This window comes from Triturus cristatus, chromosome 5_2 (assembly GCF_964204655.1).
Source record: "Triturus cristatus chromosome 5_2, aTriCri1.1, whole genome shotgun sequence".
Taxonomy (NCBI): domain Eukaryota; kingdom Metazoa; phylum Chordata; class Amphibia; order Caudata; family Salamandridae; genus Triturus; species Triturus cristatus.
The window spans coordinates 568,940,196-568,966,205 of NC_140588.1; the positions used below are offsets into that span (position 1 = coordinate 568,940,196).

At 47.0% G+C, this 26,010-nt stretch overlaps 1 protein-coding gene across 2 annotated transcripts in view; it reads left to right on the forward strand.

The window, feature by feature from the left end:
* LOC146825650 (protein AF-10-like) overlaps positions 1-26,010 on the forward strand; it is a 1,293,306-nt gene that overhangs the window by 499,369 nt on the left and 767,927 nt on the right. For both annotated transcript variants that reach the window (XM_085607649.1, XM_085607650.1), the window contains exon 8: positions 17,884-18,106. In XM_085607649.1, the coding sequence (XP_085463775.1) occupies positions 17,884-18,106 (223 nt within the window). The remainder of the gene's footprint in view (positions 1-17,883; positions 18,107-26,010) is intronic.

The following is a 26,010-nucleotide window of genomic DNA, read 5'->3' on the forward strand; positions in this document are numbered from 1 at the left end:
ACGTCTGTAATGTGGGTTGGAATGTACGTTTTTTCTAGTAGAGTCCATTTGAGATCCAGTGGATTATGCAGAGCTGTCAAAAAATGAGTAGTCAATTTCGTGGACGATTTCCTACACCTAATGGTACTCTTGTGTTCAAGGATTCTTATCTTCACTTTCCACGTGGTCATACCCACATAGCGGAGGGCACATGGGCAAGTAATCAAATATAGCAAATTATTGCTATTGCAATTTGTATGACTTTTTATAGCCACGGTCTTGGTGAACCGATGTCAATCTCAGTGGTATGAGTGGTGTGAGAGCAAGCTGCGTATGACCCGCAAGGAAAATGACCATGAACTGGGGATAAACCCCATAGGGTGTCCTGCGGATTAATATTTGTGTTGCGGGGACGTGTGTGTATCTATCGATCTTTAATACTAGTACTACGTTTAAAAGCAAAAAGTGGACAGGGTAATACTGTCTCACCAATATTCAAAATTTTCCAATTCGACAGAATGCTCTTTTTAATTTTGTTAGAAAAACTACAAAACGTATGAACACATGACAACCTGTCCAGTGTTGCTTTGGGAACCCCCGGTTCCAAAAGAGCCGCCCGATTATTATTGGCAGCCCGTTTCAATGACCTTTTAACGAGGTCTTTGGGGTAATGTCGAGCTTGCAGTTGAACTGCCAAATTTTTTGCATGTTCCTGGTATTTACTGATGGAGGAACAGTTTCTCTTAATGCGTAAAAATTGGCCAAATGGTAAATTGTCCCGCAGTGCCTGGGGATGAAAACTCCCATACAATAAGAGTGAATTTTTTAGCCATAGGTTTTTTATATAGCTCAGTACTTAACCCGCCCCCACTAGGAGTGATCAGAATATCCAAAAATGGTAGTTGAGTTTTACTGTACTCACACGTAAAATTCAAAAAGTCGTTCTGATTGTTCAACCAAAGTTGAAAGTCAAAAATTGATGTAGATGTCCCTCTTCAAACCACAAAAACATAATCGATGTATCTCCTCCATAACCAGATGTTGTCTTTGTATGGGTTATTGATGTTAAAAATATGTTGTTGTTCAAAACAGTGAACATACAGGTTGGCCGAACTAGGGGCAAAAACGCACCTGGAGAAAGTCGATCCTCAAATTTTACATTTTTTTCTTTCATAGCAAGTCTCGCACAATTGACAATGAAAGAAACCGGAGTCATAGAATCCAAGTTTCTATTCAGTAAAAGAGTTTCAATGGTGGAGAGGGTCTCGTCCTGTGGAATACAAGTATATAAGGATTCCACGTCGAATGAAACCAAAAAATCTTTCTCTGGTTCAAAAGAAATCTCCTCAACCAACCTTAAAACATCTTTAGTGTCCTTCAAATAAGTTGGCATATCCAGTACCAAAGGTCTCAGGAAATGGTCCACAAAAGTGGAAAGGGGTTCCAAAAGGGAGCCCAAACCTGATACTATTCGGTGGAGGTCTTTGAACCTTGTGCACTTTAGGAAGTGTATAAAAGAACGGGACTATTGGATGGACCTTAATCGAAAAACTGGCCTCACTAGCAGTAATCCAGCAATTGGAGAGTGCTTCTTCCACCATGATCTTGATTTTATTCTCCAATCTCTTGGTGGGATCTTCACTCAAAACCTGACAGTAACGTTGGTCTTCCAATTGTCTCAGACACTCGGTGCGATATGAGGAAGTATCCATTAAAACAATGGCTCCCCCTTTGTCAGTAGGTTTCATTGTTACTGTGTCATCGGATGCTAGAGAGCACATAGCCTGACGCTCCCTCTTTGTTAAGTTCTGGAACTGCCTTGTATTCCTAGTACAAATACTGTCAATTTGCGAGATTACCGCCTTTTCAAAAGTCAGAACCTGAGCGGGTACTTGATTGGATAGGGTTGTAGCCCTCCAAGGAATTAGGTTTTCCTTGGAGAGGAGAATCCCCATGATGAAGCACGTCACCTTTGTGGTGAGTGAGGGATTTTGTCCGAGAAAGGGAAATGCTCATTGGTTATTTTAGGTGTTCAGTCTGTGATTCTGTTTTAATAGATTTCATACAATTTACTTTTGTAGAATTTGATCACACATCTTTCTAGCTAGTCGTTTAGACCCAGGGATTTCGCACTGTTTTTGGAGTTAGGATTGGGGAATAAATCCGCTGTGGTCTTTAAATTTCCCTAAGACCCTCTTGTTTTCAATCTGTTTTTGTTTGGGAGTAACATATACTGTACCCTGTTCAGTCTCCAAGTGTCTGAAACTCAACATCTTAATGATATAGGACCTTAATAGCACCCGCCTAAACCGGGTTAGGTAAAAATAAACAACAATACCAGTCTGAACGTGTTTGCAAACGTCTGTGGTTAATCTTCATTATCTGCGTCGTCACCAGCTACTCTAGCAGATTCTTGTCGCTCCAGCTGTCGCACAAACTGCAGAGCATCTTTGGGGGATGTGAAGATTCTGGCTTTACTCCTGTGTTGTATCCGGAGTCGCGCTGGGTATAACATGGCCTACTGCAGTTTCATTGCTTGTAGTTTTTTCTTCACTTGATGGAACTATCATCTTGTCTGCTGTACTGCCGTTGTAAAATCAGGAAACAGTGCAACTTCCACCCCTTGGTACGTCGTGGTGCCTTATTCTCTCACCAGACGAAGTGCAACGTCTCTGTCCCAATAATTTAGCAGCCTGGCAATTATAGGACGCAGCAGCGCTCCAGGGATGGGTATAGGGGCAAGAGAGCGGTGCGCCCTTTCCACAACCAGCATGCTCGAAAATGTTTCCGCTCCCAGCTTGATTTTAAGCATTGCCTCCACATACAGCTCCATCTTGCCTGTATTGGTGGACTCGGGCACTCCCGTAATGCGAAGATTATTACGCCGGGACCTGGCTTCTAGGTCCTCGTTCTTAGCCTGTATTACCGCTAGAAGTTTCTCCATCTGGGTACAGGAGTCAGTGATGCTCTCCACTTTGTCCACTGTGTTGGAAATGCGCTGCTCCACCTCCATTATCCACGAGCAGTGCTTGTCTATCTTCGCCGCTATATATTATACATGCGCAGATTCAAGTTATCTATTTTGTTATCGATTGTGTGTAGACTCTGCTGCATAGCCAGTATCATGCGCTCAAGCTTGCTACTGCTACCAGCTTCCAGGTCCGTCTCAGTGTCTGAAGCAGCCTGCGTCTGCGACTTCTTTAGACGTTTGGATTCAAACGATAGCTTGGTCTGCTGTTGTTTTCCTGGTTTGCCCATCTTCACACACTATAGTCCCAACAGAGCGCAACACTAGACCACTATTCCTGGGCGTCAGGAGGGGTCGCACCAACAACGATTACGCAACCCCCGCAACCATTGGGGGTTCAAAGAGGCGATTGCTACTGTCTGGTTCACTGCACTCTCTACGTGGTAGAGCTATACTGTTCCATACTACCGCAACGCTGCAACATGCCCAGTGCTATGCAACGCTTCCAGGAGTCACAGCGCGCCACCACACTGTACCAGCACTTCAGCCTCACATCACTGTGTCCGGAGGACAGGGTCTACCTGCCTCGTCTACAGGTCGCTGTCTTTAGCGCCCTGACGGCCACTGTGCTCTTCCCAGTCGCAGTATATTCAGAGGACCCGCGCGACATGGGGGTGTAGTGCTCCCACTGCACGCGTCCAGTACGTACACCAGTTGCTGTCGCCAGAGACGTTGGTGCTCCCAGCAGGACCCGCAGTCGCTTGGGCGCAATTGTCAGAGGACGTCCAATGTACAGTTCCCAACTCCCCCCTCCTCCCATGGCTCGTGCCGTCTCTTACCTCAATCACACAGAGCAGATAGGGGGGTGTCGCAGGCACAAAATGGCGGACGCGGTCACTTCGCCGACTCGTCAGGAAGCAGTCTGTCTGCCAGCCACACTGTTTCCCAATGTGCAGTAACTGACTGCCGTATAGTCGATGTCCCCTGAGTTTTCGCCAATGCCGTTCTGATAGTCAAATCCTCAGATGAGCAGCTGCTGTTTAGCACTGGGGGCGGTCTTGAGCACCCCCTCACATCCAACGTGTCCCCCTACCTGGGCGGCAGGGACGTGTAGCCAGCCGATGTCATCCCCTCTCACATGCTGCAACTGCAACTTAATATAGTGTCCAGGACGCGCATTAGGGGAATGTAAATGTAAATGTCAAGGTACTTATAGAGCGCACTCACACCAGACGGACACCTTGCGGTGTCGCCTTTGCGGTTTCCTGGCGCTGATACTCATACCGCTGTGGAACCCTTCCTGGCTTTCCCTGTGAAGTGTCCACTCCTGGGCACCCCCAGGGTGAAGCCAGGCATCCTTAGCTCTGTTGGGGCCGGTGTGGAGGCTAAGCAAGCTATTGCCCAGAGTTGCAGCGTGGGGCCCGTGATTAGAATAGGCACCGAGGCGAGAATAGACAGGTCCGAGGAAATTGAGCCCGAGCCCCGCCGAGGCGGGAATCGAACCCTGGTCCCTGGCCAGAACTCTGCTTCAGGGTCTGCTGCTCTAACCATTGAGCCACACTCCTCCACAAGAAGGGCTCACTGCATTGCCGCTACATGTCCCACGTCCATCTTACCAGCAGCCCTGCCGGGCGCTCTAGGCTCCACTCGCTCATTACCCCAAGCACACTATATTGCTCACCGCTTAGTTATTGTGGCGCTGCACTGGCCGGTTCGCACCCCAGCTGTGTCGATCCGCCTTTGACACCCGGTGTAGATGTCTGAATTCAATTCCACATGTAAATACCTCTGGCGGGCTTCGCATTTATTCAACAGTCCGTGGGAGCTGCAATTTTGCAGCCGGTCCGTTAAATCCTGGGGACTGGGACTTAAACAACAACAATTGCCTCCACCCTCACAGCTCCACGTTCAGCACATGCAGGGGGTCCGGAATCGCCGTTTCTGGTGTCTGGATGGCTAGGAAGAATGTTGGATTTTAATCGGATAGAGGCCCTGACCAGCAGAGCTGCACTAACATGCGGCCATCTTGCATCGGGCTGTCTAGCGCCCCCAACAAAGGAAAGCTTGATCGGGTTGAACATTCACCAGCCGGATTATAATTATCTGGATGGCAGTGTCTCTCAATTGGCACAGGCAGATTGAGGTGCTTTGATTTATTTCCTTGACGTGCCTGCTGCCAAAACAAGCGAGTGGCACCTCTCATGCATGACCCTCACAGTGCTTTGTACTGTAGAGGACAAGAGGCTGTTCTAGTAGGATTTTGTTTTCCCCTGCCTTCCAAACCCTACCAGTTCCCTTATGAACTCTTCATGCAAGACGTAAATTTGTCTGGTTGCTGGATGATTAGGAATGTATAGTACCGCACGGGGCTGCCCTAAAATGTTTTGGAAAATATGGATGCCATGGCTTACACATTATGGACTCTCGCTCTCTGATGATTCACAATGATCTTATATGGTTGGGTATATGGTTGGAATGGGAAGATGGGGCCCACGATAACGATTTGGTGCACACTAATATTGTTTGATTCACCTATACTGCTGACTAGATACGCAGCTTCTGTCTATTTGCGCATGTTTACATACTCTGCTGATAACCACTGTTATTGTTTTGCAATCAAATAAAATGTCAATAAACATATTCCACAAAAAGAGTGTATAGTACCAATGCCCATGCCTGCAGTATAAGAACTGGAGAGGTACTGGAAACACACTGTTCAGCAGATTCATCTCTCTTCTTCAGCGTGCGTCCTGTAGACGGTGATGCTGCCCCAGTAAGCAGCATGTAATTTACTTATATAGGTGTAGGTGACCAGTGGTGTCTGGCACGGCTCGCGGGTAGCGGGGAGAGCGATGGGTGTGGACCGGAGCGTTCACACGAGTTACAAATTAAAAAAATAATTAAACTCTTACCTTGCCACCGGGTGCAGCGTCTCTGCTCCTCCTCTCCTGCGTCAAAATCCAGGAACAGGAAGCACCTGGCACACAGGCTCCCCTGACCAGTCACTGCGCTGCAATGGAGCGTTGTGATTGGTCGGAGGGCCATGACACGGTGTTAAGCCAGGGGCTGGAGGGGTGGGCATGTTCTCTACGCCGGCTGTAATGCTACTTGCATAGAGAATAGGGAAAGTGCGCATGATTGTTTTGGCTGGCCAAACAGTCATTGCACACTTAGGAGGGTTTTACCACTCATCCCCTGCTCTGCAGCCACACCATGCCCACTCACGCAAAGCTGCCGCAGCAGGAGGACAAAATAAAACGGTAATATTACGTTATCATTTTTTTTTCCTTTCTTTTCCTCCTTCAAGGCAGAAGGGCTCCTCCTCCTTAGCAGAGGAGCTGCCTCTGTAGGTGACCTTGTGCTTGGTGGGTCTTCCTAAATGTCTGAATGTACATGGTATGTTATTTATGGTATGTGTTCTCCAGAGAAAACTTTTGTGGCTGAAAGTATGTTAGCTGTTTAAAAACAAAAAAAAGTGCAATTTTCATGACGTTACTGGAGAGTACTTTGCTCTATGAGGGAAATGGGCTACTCGTATTAAAATAAAATGGTTATTACAAGTACCAATATCTGCATATATCTATGTACAGATTTATGGTGGTGCTTACTATCAATTCAGCAATATTAGGCCCTTCAACTCATGTAAATAAATCCTGCTCATACACATGAATTTCCATAATACGTTCTTCACAGAATTGGGGTCCTTGTGACATTTTGTCCACTCATGACGCATAGTTAAATTTTTTAGGATTCTACAATAGATTAGAAAAAATATGTTGGTGTCCTACATTCCATATTAATGACAGAAGGGAGTAATAAGTTACCTCTGGCTGATTACATGATCATCACCTCTTTTTCTCTCACTGTAAAGTAACACTTGAAGTGTCACAAGTGGCAATTAAATGTCACACACAGAAGCAACGGAAATGTCACACATAAGCATACTGAAAATGTGGCAGCTATGCTTTTAGTAGTATTGTGCTACATAAATATCACTAGGTTTTTGGCCCTTATAACTTCATAACCACTTCATTCTATCACTTGAAATAGCAAAAATGATAATCTACATAGCCTAACGTACATTGCTGTGAAACTTCATTACACTCCATCCTGCATTTTTGCCTCTATGTCCATTACAAAAAGTCCATGTAAGATGCATAAATGCCAAAACCTGTTTTGGGGACCCCCTTATTCTTTGCACCCCCCTGACCAAACGCCACAAAACTTTCCATCCTCCACCAATGTAACTGGGGCAATGGGTCTAGAATGTTTTGCTGAGATTTGTCAAATGGGAGCAAAAATCTGAGGAATTCATCTCTCTGGTAACACTAACTATAACTACAGTTACGGCCACTCTGCAATAATGATAACTTCCTATATGGTAAACTTCTCTGTGAATGATGGCATGCTTCTTTTTCATAAGGAGCAATCAACACACAAAGTAGAACTACTATGCCAGCGTGTGCTTTTTGAGACAAAACCTTTTAGAGACAAAGTATTTTTGGTTTTAGCCATTTATTTGTGGTACCCTTTTGAGGGCCCTACAGCTCATACTACAATAAAGTTTTACAAAAACAATGTTGAAAGAAAACAAGTATTGACAGTCATTGCCAGACTGGTTGTCTTTGCCAATGCTTGTTTATTTTCATATTTCCCATAATCTTGCTGATGATGGTTTTACATTATTTATATTTTTAGGAAATACTAGCATGTATCAACCACATTTTACTAAATGATGCCTCAAGGAAATGGTACCTCAAATTGCAGTTTAGCAAAATGTTTTTCTTGAGGTTTCCTACTGTACATTTTTATTTTGAAAGTAAAGAATCATCAATATTGCTTTCAGGCGTCTGCAAATCTTTGCATTTGATCAAAGAGAATTCTGGGAGCCTTAAAGATAACCTCACATTGTTATCCTGGAACCAATGTAAGAAATGTAAGCCAAGCTCATAGCATTCCCTTAGAGAATACTCACCCTATTAATAAAGAATTTGCATGAATGAACCATAAATACAAGTTTGAACAGCATGAACAAACCGATACAAAATTCACCTCAACTGCTGACAATGCTCTTTCAGAGATCCATAATGTGGTGCTGTTAACTGCCAGCCAAAGTGCTGCAGGCGGTTGGGCCTACTTAGCCAAAGGGTGAAATATACAAGAAAAAGCGATGTCTTTGACTACGAACAATATGCCCTGGACATCAACGGCTAAAAATTCCATACCCCTGCTTCCCTTCCACTGTGTTTGGAGCCAGACTGGGATGCAAAGGTTTTTCTTCCTCAGGTATCACCTTAAAGTAATTTGTGAAAGGGCAGACCCTTTACAAATTACACCAAGGCCATTGTTTCTGGCACAAACCAGAATGTTCTGGAGAAATAAGCAGGCAAAATATCCATCTCGATGGACCTGACTGTTGAAGCAAAGTGCTTGGTTAACTTTTGTATTGACTCCCACATAGCAGCTTGGCAGTAGGTAGCTGCCTTGGCCTTAGTGGAATGGGCCCGTAAGTCCTCAGGAGGATGCTTCTTTGCTAGTGTGTAGCAGATCTTAATTCTAAACACAATCTATCGAGAAATGGTTCTGAGCCCTGCCTTTTTTTGCTCCTGTGAAACTGAAAAAGAGCTGATCGTTCAAATGGGGTTCTTTGGTATGATCCTTATAAAAGACAGAATTCTTTTTGGATGCAGAAAGTGGAGCCTCTCCGATTCCTTAGACGGATGAGATAGAGTGAAAAATATCAGCTGTGTGATGTAGCTGACATGGAATGGAGTTAATACCTTCTGTAGGAAAGAGGTGTGAGTCTGAAGAACCAGTTTGTCCAGGTAGACGTTGGTGTGTGGGCAGTTAACTGATAGAGCTTGAAGCTCACTGACCTTCCTGGCTGATTTAATGACCGCTAAGAAGACTGTCTCAAGAGTCAGACATCTCAGGTGACACCTGTGTAGGGGCTCGAGTGAGGAGCCTATATGAAGTTTCCTGATCAAATTAAATCCCCTTGAGGCATGATGCAAGGGGTAGGAGGTAACAAATGTTGCATACCCTTAAGGAAACGGTGAGAGCTGATCAGCAACTGCCAACTAGCCGAGATGGCAGAAAGATATCCTTTATTGGAGCCCAAGGCAAGGTCTTGCTGGGCTAACAGCAGCACAAACAATAATACCTCAGACAGGGAGGCAGAAAGCAGATTAATATAATGTGAGGAAACCCCCCCCCCCCCCCAAGCCAAAAATGCCTCACATTTTTTCTTGAGGAATGCCTGGCTGCCAAGATGACATCACAGATCTCGGAAGGATTGTCAGGCTCCGGGGTGTGCGGTGCCTTTAACGGTACCCGCGCGAATACACAGAGCAGAGAGCCCCGCCCGCCATTCCCTGTCGGCAGCCGGGGGCGGCGCCTAAGGGGTATTTAACGACGGGATCCACGCTGGAAACGCGCTTCACGTTCCAGTTCGGATCCCGCCTGAACGGAACGGCTGAGTTTGTCTGCCCTGCCTTTCAGAGGTCCTGACTTATGTTGTGCAATCAGGAAGATGTGCTGGCACTTAAGCCAAGTCCAGAGGCGCAGGTCCTTCTAGCACAGGGTCCACGATCCCATTCTGCTCTAATTGTTGCAGTCCCATATGGCAGTGGTGTTGTCCGTGAACTCGTGAATCAGCCTTCCTTTGGTGCCTTGGTGGATTGGAGGAATCATCCTTCAGGGGGCCATAGACCTCTTCATCATCACCCCCTCTGGGAAGGTGGTATTTCCCAAGGGTGGTAAGTTCAGGGCGGTACCGTATAGGAGTGAGAAAGTACAATAGGATCCTCCTCAAGTGATGGTGGTGATGCCGAGGGAACTGGCATAAGTGTTGTGCATCAGTCCGGATCCAAGGGCAGGTCCAGCAGGCGTTGGAGGTGAACCTGCTGGGATAACTCAACAACGGCACCTCTCTGCTCTGTCTGGTCAAAAGGGGAGCCAGAGGGGGCCATTGACCCAAAAATGGAGTGCATGACATTATAGAACTCCTTGAGTTGGGCAAGGGTGACTCCAGCTCCAGGGAACTAAGAAAAGCATGGAGCAGACCCAGCCGCCCGCTTTGCTGGTGGAGAGCGGGAGCTGGGCCTGGAAACATGGTATGGACTAGGAGAGGCTGAAGAGCACTTTGGTGACGATTTCTTGTGCTTCTTTGACTCACCTAACTTACACAGCACCAACTTGGAGTGGTATGACGATCGTTCAAGGAATCAGCTCGGAGAACAGGCCCGAGAACTCCCTTGAGAATGGGACCAAAATTGGTCAACTCAGAGCCATCTTCTGCCTGGTCTTCTAAGAGCATCTTCGCCCGCTCACGAATCACCTTGGGGTGTATTGACCTGCAGGTCTTTTTTTTTTTTTTTTTTTTTTTGAAACCGTTTATTACAGTTTATAAAAGTTACAGGTATGGGCCTACAACCACACGGCCGGCCGCTAGAGCATCAAAAGCATATTACATACATACAGCAAGAAGTCTCTCAGCGGTGCACCGTAGGAAAACAGGGGTAATCTATGGTGCAGGCCTCATAGCTCCATGCCCACAGTACGGTTCCATTTTCTTAAAACAAAACAACATCAACAAACCACAACCGCAAGGCAACCCGCGATCCAAAGTGACAACACGTGCTCCATAAGTGGGGGATCCAAACAGCAGCAAAACTCTGAAGAGGGGGACGGGAGTGAATCAGGGACTGGGGGACCACGCGCCCGCGGCCGAGGGAGGGGGGCCATCTAAGGAGACGGAGCAGGCGAGGCAGCCGGTAGTAGTGGCGGCTCACAAATACCCCCGCGGTAGGCGTTCCAGGGGCCCCAGAGTTTCATCCACGCCCCAGGCTTACCCCTCGCCACATACACCACCTTTTCACGAAACATACACCAATCCATATGCTCTTTCCAGGCCGACACCGCAGGGGGCCTCTGGGATCCCCACAATTGAGCAATATCACGCTTAGCTATCATGTATCCCAGAGTCACCCACCGCGTCTGCGGGACCGAATAGTCATTAGGTTCCCAGACATTCAGCAAGCATCTCCTCGCTTCAGGCAGCAGCGCGACACGCGTAACCACTCGTAGAACCTCATGCACACCACGCCAGAATCGCTCCACCTTCGGGCACTCCCACAGTATATGTATGAAAGTCGCCAACGCACCACAGCCACGCTTACACATTCCATCACCGGCAAAACCCATACGTAGAAGCCTTGGCACCGTCACGTAGACCCGGTGAAGGATCTTGAGCTGGACGAAACGAAGGCGAGCCGGGATGGCCACCTCTTTCGGAGAGGCCACCGCGGAAATCCAATCCTCGTCGTCCAGCTCCAGCCCGTCGGCAACCAAACCTGCAGGTCTTAGTTGTGGTTTGACCCCAGGTACCACAAGCAAGCCAGGTGGGGGTCAATCAATCAATTAATTTGTAAAGCGCACTACTTACCCGTAAGGGTTTCAAGGGGGTGGGGGTGGGGGAGGGGGGGTGATGATGCTACTGGTCGAAAAGCCAGGTCTTGAGTCGGCTCCTGAAAGTCAGCAGGTCTTCGGTTTGTCGTAGGTTGAGGGGGAGGATGTTCCAGGTCATGGCAGCGCGGTGGGAGAAGGACCTGCCTCCGGAAGTGGTTCTACAGATGCGCGGGACCGTGGCCAGCGGAGCGGAGTTTCATGTTGGGTATGTAGAAGGAGAGTCGACTGTTAGGCTGGGTCGGTTTTGTGGAGTGCCTTGTGTGCGTGGATCAGGAGCATGAAGGAGATTCTTTTGTCGACGGAGAGCCAGTGCAGGTTCCTCAGGTGGGGGGTGATGTGGTCGCGGCTCGGGACGTCTAGGATCAGGCGTGCAGAGGCGTTCTGGATTCTTTGCAGTCTGTTGATGAGCTTGGACGGGGCTCTGGCGCAGAGGGCGTTTCCGTAGTCGAGTCTGCTGCTGACTAGGGCCCGGGTGACTGTTTTCCTCGTGTCTGTCGGGATCCATCTGTATATCTTGCGGAGCATACGGAGGGTGTTGAAGCAGGTGGAGGAGACTGCGTTGACTTGTTTGGTCATAGTGAGTTTCGAGTCGAGGATGACTCCCAGGTTGCGTTCATGGTTAGTAGGTGCCGGGGGTGTCCCCAGTGATGCGGGCCACCAGGAGTCGTCCAATGCTGAGGGGTTGGGCCCAAGGATGAGGCGCGTGCGTAGTGTGCGGTGGCAGACGGTGTCGAAGGCGGCGGAGAGGTCCAGGAGGATGAGGGCTGCCGTCTCGCCGTTGTCTAGCAGTATCCTGATGTCGTCTGTGGCGGCGATGACGGCGGTCTCGGTGCTGTGGTTGCTGCGGAATCCTGATTGGGAAGGGTCCAGGATGCTGTTGTCTTCGAGGTGACGGGTGAGCTGGGTGATAACTATCTTCTCGATGACCTTTGCTGAGAACGGAAGCAGGGAGATGGGCCAGAAGTTCTTGTGGTCGCTTGGGTCCGCCATGGGTTTCTTCAGTAGGGCGTTGATCTCGGCGTGCTTCCAGCTCTCAGGGAAGGTGGCGGTCTCGAAGGAAAGGTTGATGATGCTGGGCAGGTGGGGTGCGATGGAGCTGCCGGCTTTGTTGAAGATGTGGTGTGGGAGAGGGTCAAGACAGGGAGCCGGAGTGGATTGTGCCCATGGTCTTGATTGTGTCCTCGATGCTCACGTTGGCCCAGGTTGTCAGGGAGTAGTGGTCGATGGGGTGCGGTGGGTCCGGCGTGTCGATGCCTGTAGGGCTCATCCGGGGGTTGAAGCTGTCATGGATGTCGGTGATCTTGCGGTGAAAGAAGGTGGGGAGGGAGTCGCACAGGGCTTGCGATGGCGGGATGTCGTTGGCGCTGGAGCTGGGGTTGGAGAGTTCCTTCACGATGTTGAAGAGCTCCTTGCTGTTGTGTGCGTTGTTGTCAAGGCGGTCTTTGAAGGAGGTCCTTTTGGCGGTCCTGATGTGGTGGTGGTGTTTGTGGATGGCGTCTTTGTGGGCAGCCCGGCTGTCCGGCGTCTTGTCACTGTGCCATTTGTTCTCCAATTTCCGGCAGGTGCGCTTTGATGCTAGGAGTTCCGGGGTGAACCAGCTGGCTCTCTTGCTGATGTCTCTGTTGGTTGGCTTTTTCAGCGGGGCTAAGGTGTTGGCGCAGTCATCCATCCAGCGTTTGAGGGTGCGTGCACCCTCGTCGGAGTTGGTGGGGTTGGTCGGTGGGTTCAGTGCGAGGTTTGTCTGTAGTTGTTCTTCAGTGACTTTGCCCCAGCAGTGGCGGGGGATCTGTAGGGTGCAGTGGTGTGTGAGGGGTTTACGGAAGGTGAAGTGGATGCAATGGTGGTCTGTCCAGGTGAGTTCGGAGGCGTGGCTGAAGGCGACGTGGGGGATTGAGGAGAAGACGGCATCAAGCGTGTGACCGGCGATGTGGGTCGTGTCGTGACGAACTGTTTTAGTCCGAGGTTGGCGAGGTTGGCGATCAGGGTGGAGGAGTTGTTGTCGTTGTTGTTCTCCAGATGATAGTTCAGGTCTCCGAGGAGGATGTAGTCGGTGGAGGTCAGCGCGTGCGTGCTGATGAGGTCGGCGATGGAGTCGCAGAATTGTGGTCGGGGTCCGGGCGGTCTGTAGACGAGGGGTCAGAGGCATACATCTGCCTGTCACATTCCTCTCGTGGTGTAACACCTGTGGGTTTGTTGGGGGACAAATCCTTGCACACTGGGAGAAGAAGGCTAAAATAAAAATTGACAAAAGGGTTGAAAAAAGTGTTAGAAAATGGCATAGGTAGCTCTCTGGATCAGCGCTGTTGGCTCAGAAAGGGAGGAACTGATGTCAGCATGCTTGGTGGTGCTTAATAAGCACCACATATGCCACTTCAGATGATGCCGACGAGGACCTTATCGATTACACCTACATCCTGCTCAGTGGTACTTGTCAAGATTTTGATGAGGAATCTGCAGTTGGAAGCCTCTATCAGTAAAGTTTCTACATGTCTCACTTTTAAATACCATGCACCTTACCTTGTGTGCTGCAAAGGCCTACAGAAGGGGTGACTTATTATTAATATAAAATGGTGTTTCCCTTTTAAAAAAGGTCATTTTGAGAGGTCAGACTGCAGGTTGAAACTGCAGGCATCCGGCTACACCAGTAGGCCTGAAGCCACGTTTTCCCTATCTCACTAGTCGATGGCTCAATAAGTGCCGCAATCTTCAGATGACATTTAATGTTCCAAGTCATGGGTGTAATTCCTACACCATATATTATGGCTTTACATGAATGTTCAAAAAAGAAAGTCAATCCAGAATTAGCAATTTGTACATGTTTGAGGGTTCCGAGCACATACACTGGTCTCTGGACAACAGTTCTCCAGTATGAAGAATCTAAAAACAGCAGTTAAATTCAGCAGAAAATGGGGGTGACCACACAAGAAAATGGGCAAGGTCCATTTTCTGACAGTAATTAAAGTAGAAACAAGCCTTGATTACCCATTTTAATAATGATATAAATTTCCTGACCACTAAAGTTTCCTCTTCAATGTTAAACTAATCTAAAACCTCCTAAGTTAATCCGAATATCTATGATTAGTCTTTGGTGGCTTTGCATGCCTGGTACCATTAAAATGAGATTAGGCTTAGCTTTGGGGAACAATCAAATTTCCTGAGCCTCTGAAATGCCAGAAGTGAGATTTTGCACCAGTAATTTATGCCCTAGAAACAATTTGAAGCATTTTTAGTTTTTGTACATATTTGTCCTTTATAATAAAGATTTAAGGAAATAATATTTACATCCTGTACTGAGACAAAGTGATATAAGACTGTACATGACACGCTTTTTTTCCCCCGGGAACACTACATTACCTTCATCACAGAGACCTGGCTTACCCCAACATCAGCCCCAGTTATCGCCATCGCAATACTCAGCAGCTACAAGATGAAACACTGCAAGCGCACCAACACACACGGATGTGACGTCGTAATCGTACACAAGAAATCGGTCACTGCACCATCACGGATGACAAGACCGTGCCGATCATGGAACACATGAACTTCCAGCTTGGCACAGATGACCAAACCACCTTCAAAGGCACCCTTGCGTACAGACCGCCAGGACCACAAATTGGCCTCAGCGAAGCCATCGCTGAGTTCATCACCCGCTCGCTGTCGAATCCGAACACTATGTCTTCCTGGGAGATCTCAACTTCCACCTGAATGACTCAACTGACACCAACTCCAATGACCTAGAAAAATTGGACAGGATCGGCCTCAAGCAGGTGGTCACCGACCCCATGCACAAAGCAGGATACATGTTGGACCCCGTCTTCACGTCTAGCAACAGAATCAAATACAGCAAAACCTCGGAACGCACCTGGTTGGACCACTCCATTGTACACTTCAGCCTCACCGGACCTCTGTACGGCCACAACTACCACAGCGCACCCTCCCACTGCTCCACTAAGGTCACTCAGCAGTAATGGACCAACACAGTCAACACCACACAACCCAGCTTCACCGCCAATCTAGACCAGACAATAGAAAACTTCAAAGCCTCGATCAAAAGCGTCACCAACTGAGTCCCTCCCGCCAAAATGCACAGACCCACCAAATGAGCTAACTGGTACACCACGGAACTCAGCACAGCAAAGCACAGGTGCAAACACCTGGAAAGAAGATTGCACACCAACAGGAACCATATCGACCAAACCACCTATAGATCAGCTCTCAACAACTACCACCACCAGCTCAAAGCCACAAAAAAGGAAGCCTTGACTCACCGGATCAAGCCTGCACCAACCAGTCAGCCACTGAAAACTCAAACCCCTCCTTACAAGAACTCTACAATGCCCTCGCCAACCACTTCCACAACAAGATAGCAACCATCTACAGAAACTTGAATCTCCAACCCTCTGACCTTTTCAGCAACCCATCAACCACCACCACCGCCGACCACCCACTCACTGCATGGAAACAACTCAGCACACCGAACACAACCACTCTTATGAAATCCATGCACTCATGAGCACCCACTCACCCATGCCCCCATCAACTCTTCAACCTTGGAAGAGATGAGATCAGCCACCAGCTCGCCACCATCTTCAACACCTCCATAACCTCAGCCACCTATCACGATGCATGGAAACATGCAGTTCTGACCCGTCTTCTAGAAGCCTTCAGCAGACCCCAGCGAGATCCAAAACTACCGTCCCATCTCCCTGCTCCTGTTCCCTACCAAATTCCTGGAGAAGGCCATCAACCTCCAACTCACCGAACACCTGGAGAGAAACAACCTACTCGACCCTTTCCAATTAGGCTTCAGAACCAAACACAGCACAGAGACAGCCCTCATCACCTCAACAGACGACATCTGCACCCTACTCGAACAGAGGAGAATCGGACACCCTTATCCTCCTGGACCTCTCTGTAGTCTTCAATGCCATTCTCCCACCAGAAACTCATCAATCTACTACGCCAGATAGAAGTCATAAACGACACGCTCAGATGGATGGCATCCTTTTTCACGAGATGCACCCAGAAAGTCCGCCTCCCTTTCTTAACTTCGCAACCTAAGCACACCATCTGCGGCGTACCCCAAGAATCATCCTTCAGTCCAACCCTCTTCAACATCTACAGGACACCACAAACAGACATCGCCAGATTGCACAACATCAACATCATCTCCTACACTGACGATACCCAGCTTGTCCACTCGCTGTCAGCGAACCCCACCTAGACAAAGACCAACTTCCACAACTGTATGAAGAACATCACCGCCTAGTGAAGGAAAACTCAGTGAAGCGCAATACGGACAAAACTGAAGTTCTGCTCTTCAGCAGCCACACCTCTCTCTGGAACGACTCCTGGTGGCCAGCAGAGCTTGGTCCCAGCCCCATCCCCACAGACACGCCCGAAACTTCGGCATCATCCTGGACAGGGATCTCTCCATGAACATCAGCCCAATGCCGTTTCCTCAGCCTGCTTCCACACGCTTCGTAAAGTCTTCAGAAAAACTGTGACGCAGGCCCTCATCACCAGCCGACTAGAGTATGGCAATGCAGTCTATGCAGGACTCACCGTCAAACTCATGCAACAACTCCAGACGATCCAGAATGCAGCTGCCAGACTGATCCTCAACATGCACAGAAGGACACACATCACCAAGCACCTGAAGGACCTCCACTGGCTCCCTGTCCAGAAGAGATGCCAATCCAAGCTTATGACCCGCACCTACAAAGCACTCCACGACCAAGGACCCGCATATGTGGACTACTACCTACATTTCCACCGACCGACAGGAATCTCTACTCCACACACCTTGCACAGATACCATGTATCCGCTGCTGCCGCTCCGGAGCACAATTCTTCTCCCACCTCGCCGCCAAAGCCCGGAACACCCTCACCCTTCACCACCGCACTTCACTGACCCTCTTTAGGAAGGGACTCAAGACCTGGTTCTTTGACTGATATCTGCGGCACAGCACCTGTATACCCTCTAGAGTGACAAGCTGCGCTATGAAAGTACTATTTGATTGATTGGTTAAGGCCGCTTCCTAAAGACACAATCCTGTACTTGGACAGCCCTCTGGTGCATGTTTTCAATATAGCTGTCCATCAGTGCTTCCACCTCCCCCTTTTTTTTCACTTGAAATTCAGTTTCTGTACCTTAGTAACAAGAGAAAGTTGCAAAATTAGAGGCGAGCAAGAGTAACTTTTTGGTCACTGTAGTACTTCTAATGTAAGAATATTTTCTATAGAAAGCACCTTCAGTCCACAAACACATCTATACTTCTTTTCAGCCAAGCATCTGGTTTACAAGAGTAACTGAGGTGAGTTCATAGGTTGTGTTTGGAAGTTGCATCAATGCAGGAACATCAGGGTACAAATGGGAAGTACTATTTAAGAACCTGTTTCTGGTTAGGTCACAAGTTATCACTGTAAAGATAGCTTTATCTTTTTCCTTTACGTTTCTCTAAAAGGTTTACACAGATCTGGCAAATAACACAGCAGGCAACTCCCTCAAATGCAACGAGGACACCGTTTGGCAGATGTCAGCTGCTGATTTAAAGACAATATTTGCCTCTGATAAGAATGAAAGAATGAAATCCACAGCATCTGTTAATAAGCGGAAGAGAAAAGCATCAGGTTCAACTTTACACCATCGCTATCAAGATTCTGAAGGAGTTGTGGACAAAGGGAAAAGTATGTACACTGGGAGCTAAAGTTATTCTGTGTTTTGATTTCAAGGGATTGTGCTTTCTCATGTCGTTGAAGTTCAAGTTTCTACACAGCCCGTGTCTAGCTGAAGGTAATAAAAACATTGTTTTTATATGCAACTTACATATCCCACTAATGCTGCTTCAAAGCACTGTAAATTACAAATGTTACAATCAACCAGTTTATGGTAACCGATTTACTGACCTGTCAAGGATGAAAAACTTAGTATGCATTGCCGGGATTGGATTACCTCCTCAACTCTTACATGACCCAGTTCTTTACCAAATGAGGTGATTCTGCCTTCCAACTGCACCCCTTGACCAAACTACAAAACCAAAAGATCCTCCACACAATAGAGGAGGGTGGCTACAGCAAATGCAATGTTTTTTCTGCTCTTTGACTGCGCTTAGCTGGGCCATGATCACCTTTTTGGCTTTTCATTGTGCTTATTCATTGTTTCTGGCCCTGGATGGTGAGTGAGGTCTCTGCAGTGGGGCTTGGCACACTGGTTCCTCTATTTGATAATCGCTTTGAGGCTTCCTTGATCTTACTGGACGACGCACCGCTGTTTCCTATCGGAGCTGTCCCTATATACTCTAGGAGTAATGGACTTAAAATGCTGGCTGGTTTTCTAGCCTGACACCATTGGTGGACATGGCCACCTGTTGCTGCTGGCCTGTAAGCCATGGGATTTGTAGGACCATTCCTTCTGGTACTAGCAAGCTGCTGTTGGCCCTGCGGACTTCACATTTTGTGGCGCTTAGTGGGTTTTGTTTCCTTGCCTTCTTTTGTGGTGCTTCAATTCCATGAGTTGGTGTGTCTTGCCTGGTGTGGTTCCTGATCAAAAAATGGAACAAGATGAACAAGTCAGTGCTGAAAGGAGATTTGTTGTAACAATAACAGACAAACCTATGTAATCCCATCTTACTTTAATAAAAGTTTAGGCTCACAATCTGGACATTGACCTTGCTAGCATGCAGAGGATGCTGTCTGTTGGGACCTTGCTCCAGACCGTGTTGTATTACAGTGAGTGGGCTTTAGGTCAACCTCTTGGCCATGTTTCAATGTCTTTCTTGTCCATTTCATTTCCCTGCTCTTTATTGGATGGCTTTCTTCCTTGGTCTTATAATTGTTGCGCCCCTTAAACAGTTCATTACCTTTGCTTTTGATTGTATAATGTGTAACCTTCTGCTGCTGATGTCATTGACCTACTTTTCTTTTCTCACATGTTTACTCTTATTTAGCAGTGTAGTGCTTGTCATACCATTTCCTACCAGCCTCCCTCCTACTACTACTTCATTGTGCTTGAGAGGTAGTTTGGCGATGTCCTGGATATTTTGCTATATAAAAAACATTGTTTTCTATTCTTTCGAGATGTCTGCCGACTTCCGTGATGCAATGTGACAACACAACCAAGTGGGCATCTTAAAAGTATAGATAGCAATGTATTCAACATTTCTTAAAGGTGACTGAATTGTTTGCATGTGATCAACAGAGGTTTACCACAAAAAGAGCTGCTCCTAGTATAGTGACCCTGTTGAAGTTACAATAACATTGTGAGTGAAGGCATCTCACAAAAAGTTACGGACTGGTCTCACACACCACCTGGTGTTATGCTTCCTCATTGACCAGTCCTCGCCCTCTAAAACCTTCATTTGATAAAGGGCGGGCATACACCTGACGACAGGGATGCACTTCTAAATTACTAAGTGGGGGCCCGTGGAAATGTGAGTGAGGATAAAAATCATTATAGTTATTTTAAATCTATTTTAATGTGGCTAATAACTATATGATACTAAAATCAATAGACGGTGAATGGGGAATTTATTGTCTCCTAGCCGTCGTGTGAGTGGTCAACATGTTTCTGCCGTGTTGGCCCAAGTGGGTCCAGGGCATTCATCAGGACCTAAGTATAAAGATGGGGGCTCCGTTCTTACCAACTGATGGCAAGAAGATACCACTGTGCGGGTGTGGCAAAGGCCACTCTCCACTTCATAAACGGCTGCCAAATGTCAAGCCTAAATAAAAAAGTGTAATAAATGATATACATTATTGTAACAATAAGTTTGGGTCAAGGGAACATATATATACATTTTTTGAAACAACACATGCATTGATTCATTAAAGGTGAGTGAATAATTGTGTGACATGTGACCCTCTGTGTGTACACAGTTACAGAAAATTGTTTGAGTGAGAAGACTCACTTTCCTTACCCTAAATGCAACAACTACTTGCCCCATGGGGAGGGAAAACTCCTGTTGTCCGCTCTGAAAGGGAAAAGATATTTGGACCACATTCTGCGTGAATGAAGGTTTTGGAGATGGAGGGAAGCCTCCACATACAGTCACATCCACAAACACAGTCATGCATTACAGGATCAAAGAATCCCGAAGTTATCTGTCAGCTCAATCACACTCTTACTGTCTCAGGAAAGTTTTCCTCATGCGTCCTATGCGGCTGCTCCCGGTCCTCCCGAATGTTCGAGTGAGGGAGTGGTGCGGTCGAATTTATAGTGCAATTCGATTCGCTGATTGATGGTAACAATGTCTGTAATTGCCGAAAAATGCCTCCCGGTGTGTGATTTCCGGTGTCCCCTATGATCGTAGACTCGATTTTGCCGGCAAGTGCCTGTTTTCGAAATGGCGGTGGTGCGCGTCTACTGATTGGGTGGACGGAATGAGACGTGCCCTTATAAGAGGCGTCCGGGGCGGGGTGAGGCTAGAGGAGAAGTAAAAATACTCCGTGACTGGCTGGAGGAGTGCGCACATGGGTATTGATGTACACTGAAGTCAGGTGCCGCCCAAGTGTGGGCTTGGTTGTGATCAAGCATTATCATGCGTGTGAACGTGACGCGTGACGGCGTGTGTTGTTGCCTTAATGATGCGAATAGCATCAAAAGGAGTATCGGTGATCTACCGCCGGGGCAGAGTCTGTGTTGGAGTCAGTGCTCTTAAGTAAATGTGCGCTATTTTCACAAAATATATACCAGAATAGACAATACAGTGATGTTTAACTGGCTGCAAAGGGCAGTGGAATAACCATATAGAAGTTCCATAAACGTCGTTCTGATGACGGGTGTTGCCTGTATGAGGGAGTAGAAGGGATCTATTTTTACGTTTACAGTGATGATAACAAAACGGAGAAAATGCCCTGATGTTGCTAAATGTTAGGTTCAAAGGGGGCAGTGATACAGATGTGTCCCTTGTTCTTCGAATGGTGAATCCATCAAGAGTCCCCGTGGTAGGACCTTGTATTGTAGGAAAATGATGGTCACAGGTGGGTCTATGGGTTCATTGGGGGTGATAATGATAAGTCTAAATGGGTGATCCTGCTGTAAATATTCAGATGTATCAGAATATTAATGATTTTTAAGGGGCAGGGTGGGATTGTTATATTGTGTTTATATCACAATCTTTTTTATCATCCCAACTGTAGCCACGGGATATCATCATTAAGGCCCTTCTCATGGGACCGCAGGCGGTAGACCCATCTTTGTTCCCTAACATGTAGGGCTTTTGTAAGATCAAATTTGCTTTTCTTCATTACCTCAAGGATGGTCCACCTGAGGTCTGTATCATTGTGATTTCTTTCCATGAAGTGGCGTGTTAACTTAGTGTTTGTCTTCTTACACCTGATGGTACTACGGTGTTCGCTAATGCGGACTTTTGTCTTTCTGGTGGTCATGCCCACATATTTAAGGTCGCATAAACATGTTATTAGGTATACAAAGTTTTCGGTGTTGCAGTTGCTGAATGCTCGTAGTTGCCATGGTCTTCCGGTGCCTATGTTCACCTCTTTTGTATTGTTAATGAGATTACAGGATGTACATCCGCCGCAGGAGAAGCGGCCCACTACTCGTGGTTGGTTCCAAAGTCTGTTGTTCTTTACCTTCAGGGGTCGTCATTTTTGCATGTACCAGTTCATCTCGCAGACTCTTGTTGCGTTTAAAAGCGAACAATGGTGGTTCCCATTGTCTTCCAGCGCTGTTCAGGATGTGCTATTTCTTCCTAATTATTTTTTGTACTGTATTTGAGGCTGGGGTGAATGTGGTGAAGCACACCATTCTCTCGGTGTTTTCTCTTGTCACATCCTCCAATAATGCTTCCCTTGCATTATTTCTTGCTTGTTTTTTAGCTTTTCTCACCATCTTTCTAGGATAATGACGTTTCTCATCTAGTTGTACTGCCTGTTCCTCAAAGGTATCTGTGTTGGAGCAGTTCCTCCTGACACAAAGGAACTGTCCCACCGGTAGGTTTTGTCTCAGGGCCTTCGGGTGGTAGCGCTCATATAAGGGTAAGCTATTTTTATCGGTAGGTTTGTTGTGTACTTTGGTTGCTAACCCTTCGTTGGTCAGTGTAATATCCAAGTCTAGGAATACTGCATGGTTCTTGCTGATTGTGTGTGTGAATTTAAGGTGATTGTCTTTGGTAGTGACCCACTGGACAAATCTTGTCGCATCCTCTTTCGTTCCATTCCACACTATCAGCACGTCATCTATGTAGCACTTCCATATTTTTAAGTGTTTCAAGAATGGATTGTTTGGACTGTGGATAAAGTCTTCCTCAAATTGTTGGACATAGAGGCAGGCCATACTGGGAGCAAAAGTACTGCCCATCGAAGTTCCTGTGATTTGATGGTACATAACACTCTCGAATTCGAAGAAATTCTCTGTGCTGGCCAGTTGGGCGCATTCCATCACAAAGTGTTGTGGGTTGATGAAATCCCACTCCATGTTTAGGATTATGTTTTCCACTACTTCCAGGGTCCGTCTTTGAGGTATGCTCGTGTATAGAGCTTCTATGTCCATTGTTATAAACCAGTTACTTGTTAAATCCACCTCCGGGTCTCGGAGGAGACATAGAACGTCCTTTGTATCCCTTAGGTAAGATTGTGATTCCTTCACAATTGGTCGTAGGAACCAGTCACAAAATTGTGACAAAGGCTATAGAGCTGACCCTATCTCCGACACAATTGGTCTTCCTGGTGGGGGCGTCCGGTTCTTATGAATCTTCAGGAGTATGTAGAATCTTGGCATCCTGGGGTCCTCGCTCACAAGGAAGACTGCCTCTTGTCCAGTGATCCAGTCGTTGTTGAGTGCTTCTTCCACAATGTTTTTGATCCTGGCCATGAGTGGGCCTGTAGGGTCGGTCGGATGTATACCGTAGCTAGCTGTGTCGGAGAGCAATCGTATACATTCTTCTCGGAACATCTTGATCCATAACAACAGTGGCTCCCCCTTTATCTGCAGGCTTGATAAGAAGATTGTTGTTATTTTTCAAGCCTTGCCGTGTTGTGCGTTCCTTTCTAGTGAGGTTATTGAACCCTTTTGTATCTTGTAAATTAATTTCCTCAATATCTTTAAGCACTGCTTGTTCGAATGCTTGTACCTGGCAAGAAATGTTTTGGTTGGGTGGTTGGAAGGTTGACTTCTTCCTTAGTCCTGTTGATCTCTCTTTTGTGTCATTGTTAGTATCTCCAAAGCACTCGCAGAGCCTAATTTTACGAAAGAACTGAGCCAGTTCCGTATTAGGTACAAAGGGGTCGTTGTTAGGTGTCGGAACAAACCCCAATCCTTTGGAGAGGACAGTCTCCTCATCACATGTAAGTGTGTGTTTACTGATGTTAACAATGTTTGTTATTCCCTGCTTGTCGAGGGCATGTCTGTTCTCCCTTTACTCCTGGTCACCACCCCATGGGGAGCCCCCATCTTTATACTTGGGTCCTGATGAATGCCCTGGACCCACTTAGGCCAACACGGCAGAAACATGTTGACCACTCACACGACGGCTAGGGGACAATAAATTCCCCATTCACCGTCTATTGATTTTAGTATCAAATAGTTATTAGCCACATTAAAATAGATTTAAAATAACTATAATGATTTTTATCCTCACTCACATTTCTACAGGCCCCCACTTAGTAGTTTAGAAGTGCATCCCTGTCGTCAGGTGTATGCCCGCCCTCTATCAAACGAAGGTTTTAGAGGGCGAGGACTGGTCAATGATGAAGCATGATACCAGGTGGTGTGTGAGACCAGTCCGTCACTTTTTGTGAGATGCCTTCACTCACAATGTTATTGTAACTTCCACATGGTCACTATACTAGGAGCAGCTCTTTTTGTGGTAAACAGTTAGTAGTGGAGGCTGCTAGCTCCTAGAACCCCGCGCCTCTTGTTTCCTTCTTCACGCATCGTGGAGTATCCCTGTGATTACATCAACAGAGGTTTGACAATTTTCTAGAAGGCAGTTTTTTTGGGGGGGTAATAATATACATTATTATTTGCAAAATTGAACAAATTCAATGCATTAAACAGAGGCAACAGTGTTGTCCTCATGGGCCCTGGTCATGGGAGATTGAACATTTTCAATAAACTACTGTTGCTGTAGATACACATGCTCTGCATACTCCTTCCATCTAGTGTTGGATTCCGATGTTTGAAAGTTGTTTTTCTTTGAAGAAGTCTTTCCTAGTCCCGAGGTAAGGTGTCTCCATTGTTAGATTGTTTTTTTCCGCCACCGGGTTTGGAGGTGTATTGCTGCGCTCCGGTTAAAAAAAGTTCTTCGGGTTCCCCTCAACGTGCAATCCTCTCTATCCTGGACGGTATTGTTTCTGTATACGTTTCCCACTTCTCTGCGTATTGTTTTGACATCGGAATTGACTTTCGATTGGAAGCTTCGTGGACGGTTTTTGAGGCCTAACTGCTCCCAGTCAGCTCTCCGTCGATGAATCGGACTCCGTTTAAATTCTGTGCACGGTGCCAAAGCGAAGTATCCGCACACCGACTCACACAAAGTGTGTAACTTGTGCTTGTCTCCTGAGCACAAAGAAGAAACTCACGACACTTGCAAATCTTTCTGATCAAAGAAGACTCTTCGCAATAGTCTGCCATCAAGAGATGCAGTATCAAAGCATCGAAGACATGCTGGACATCTTTGGTGAAGATTCCGGCCAAGAAGACATCGAGCCATCAGCGGCAGAGAAGGAGAAAGCCTTCTCCGATCAAAACTTAGACGGGGCTAGGGATAGACCTTGATGCCGAAGAACCGCCGCAGGGACAAGGTAACGTGAGTACCAAAGACCTCTTGCCCCCACAAACTCCCCAAAAAACAAGGCTTTGGCACCACCTCTGCCAACTGGCCACGGTTGGCACCGAGATGATGTTTCCGATGCCCTGCCTCCAGGCCCGGCTCAGTAATAGCTAGTCAACACTTCTGGCTCTGTACCGAGTCGTCAAAAGTCCTCCTCGGAACTGGAGAACACCGGTGCCAAGCACAAGTCCTGCTCGGATCCGAAATCCTGTGCTGAAAGGACAGCTTCTGCTGGCACCAAAGACACCGGCACGGAAACACAGAGGCCCCTTCAGATCTGAAAGTGGACATTATTCCATTAACACCAGATCCGAAGCAAAAGAAGCTATTTATTAACCCCGAGATTGGCCATATTCATACAAAGCTGCCTCAAAAATGCAAGCTTCAAGATGAGGACACTTCTTACAAGATCCCTTTGAAGAGAAAATCTGTGGCTACAAGTCCTTTCCATATACGATCACCTCCACCGCCTCTTTCTCCACCTGAAAATCCTTTGCAAATTACACCTCAGGATTCCTCAAAATCTCACCATGATGATGACAATGCAGATGATGGGGGAATGAATCTCACAATAGACGCATGGACAGATTACACAATTGATCCCCCAGGTGATAATCATCCAGACCTCTACCGAGCCAAACCATCTTCTCCAGACGACAATGCATCCCATCAAGAACTCATTGCCAGGGCTGCACAATATCATGAGTGGCACTGCACAAAGAATCACTAGAAGAAGATTTTTTGTTTGAGAATTTAGCATCCACACGTAGGTCCTCACAGACACTTCCCATGCTTAAAGGC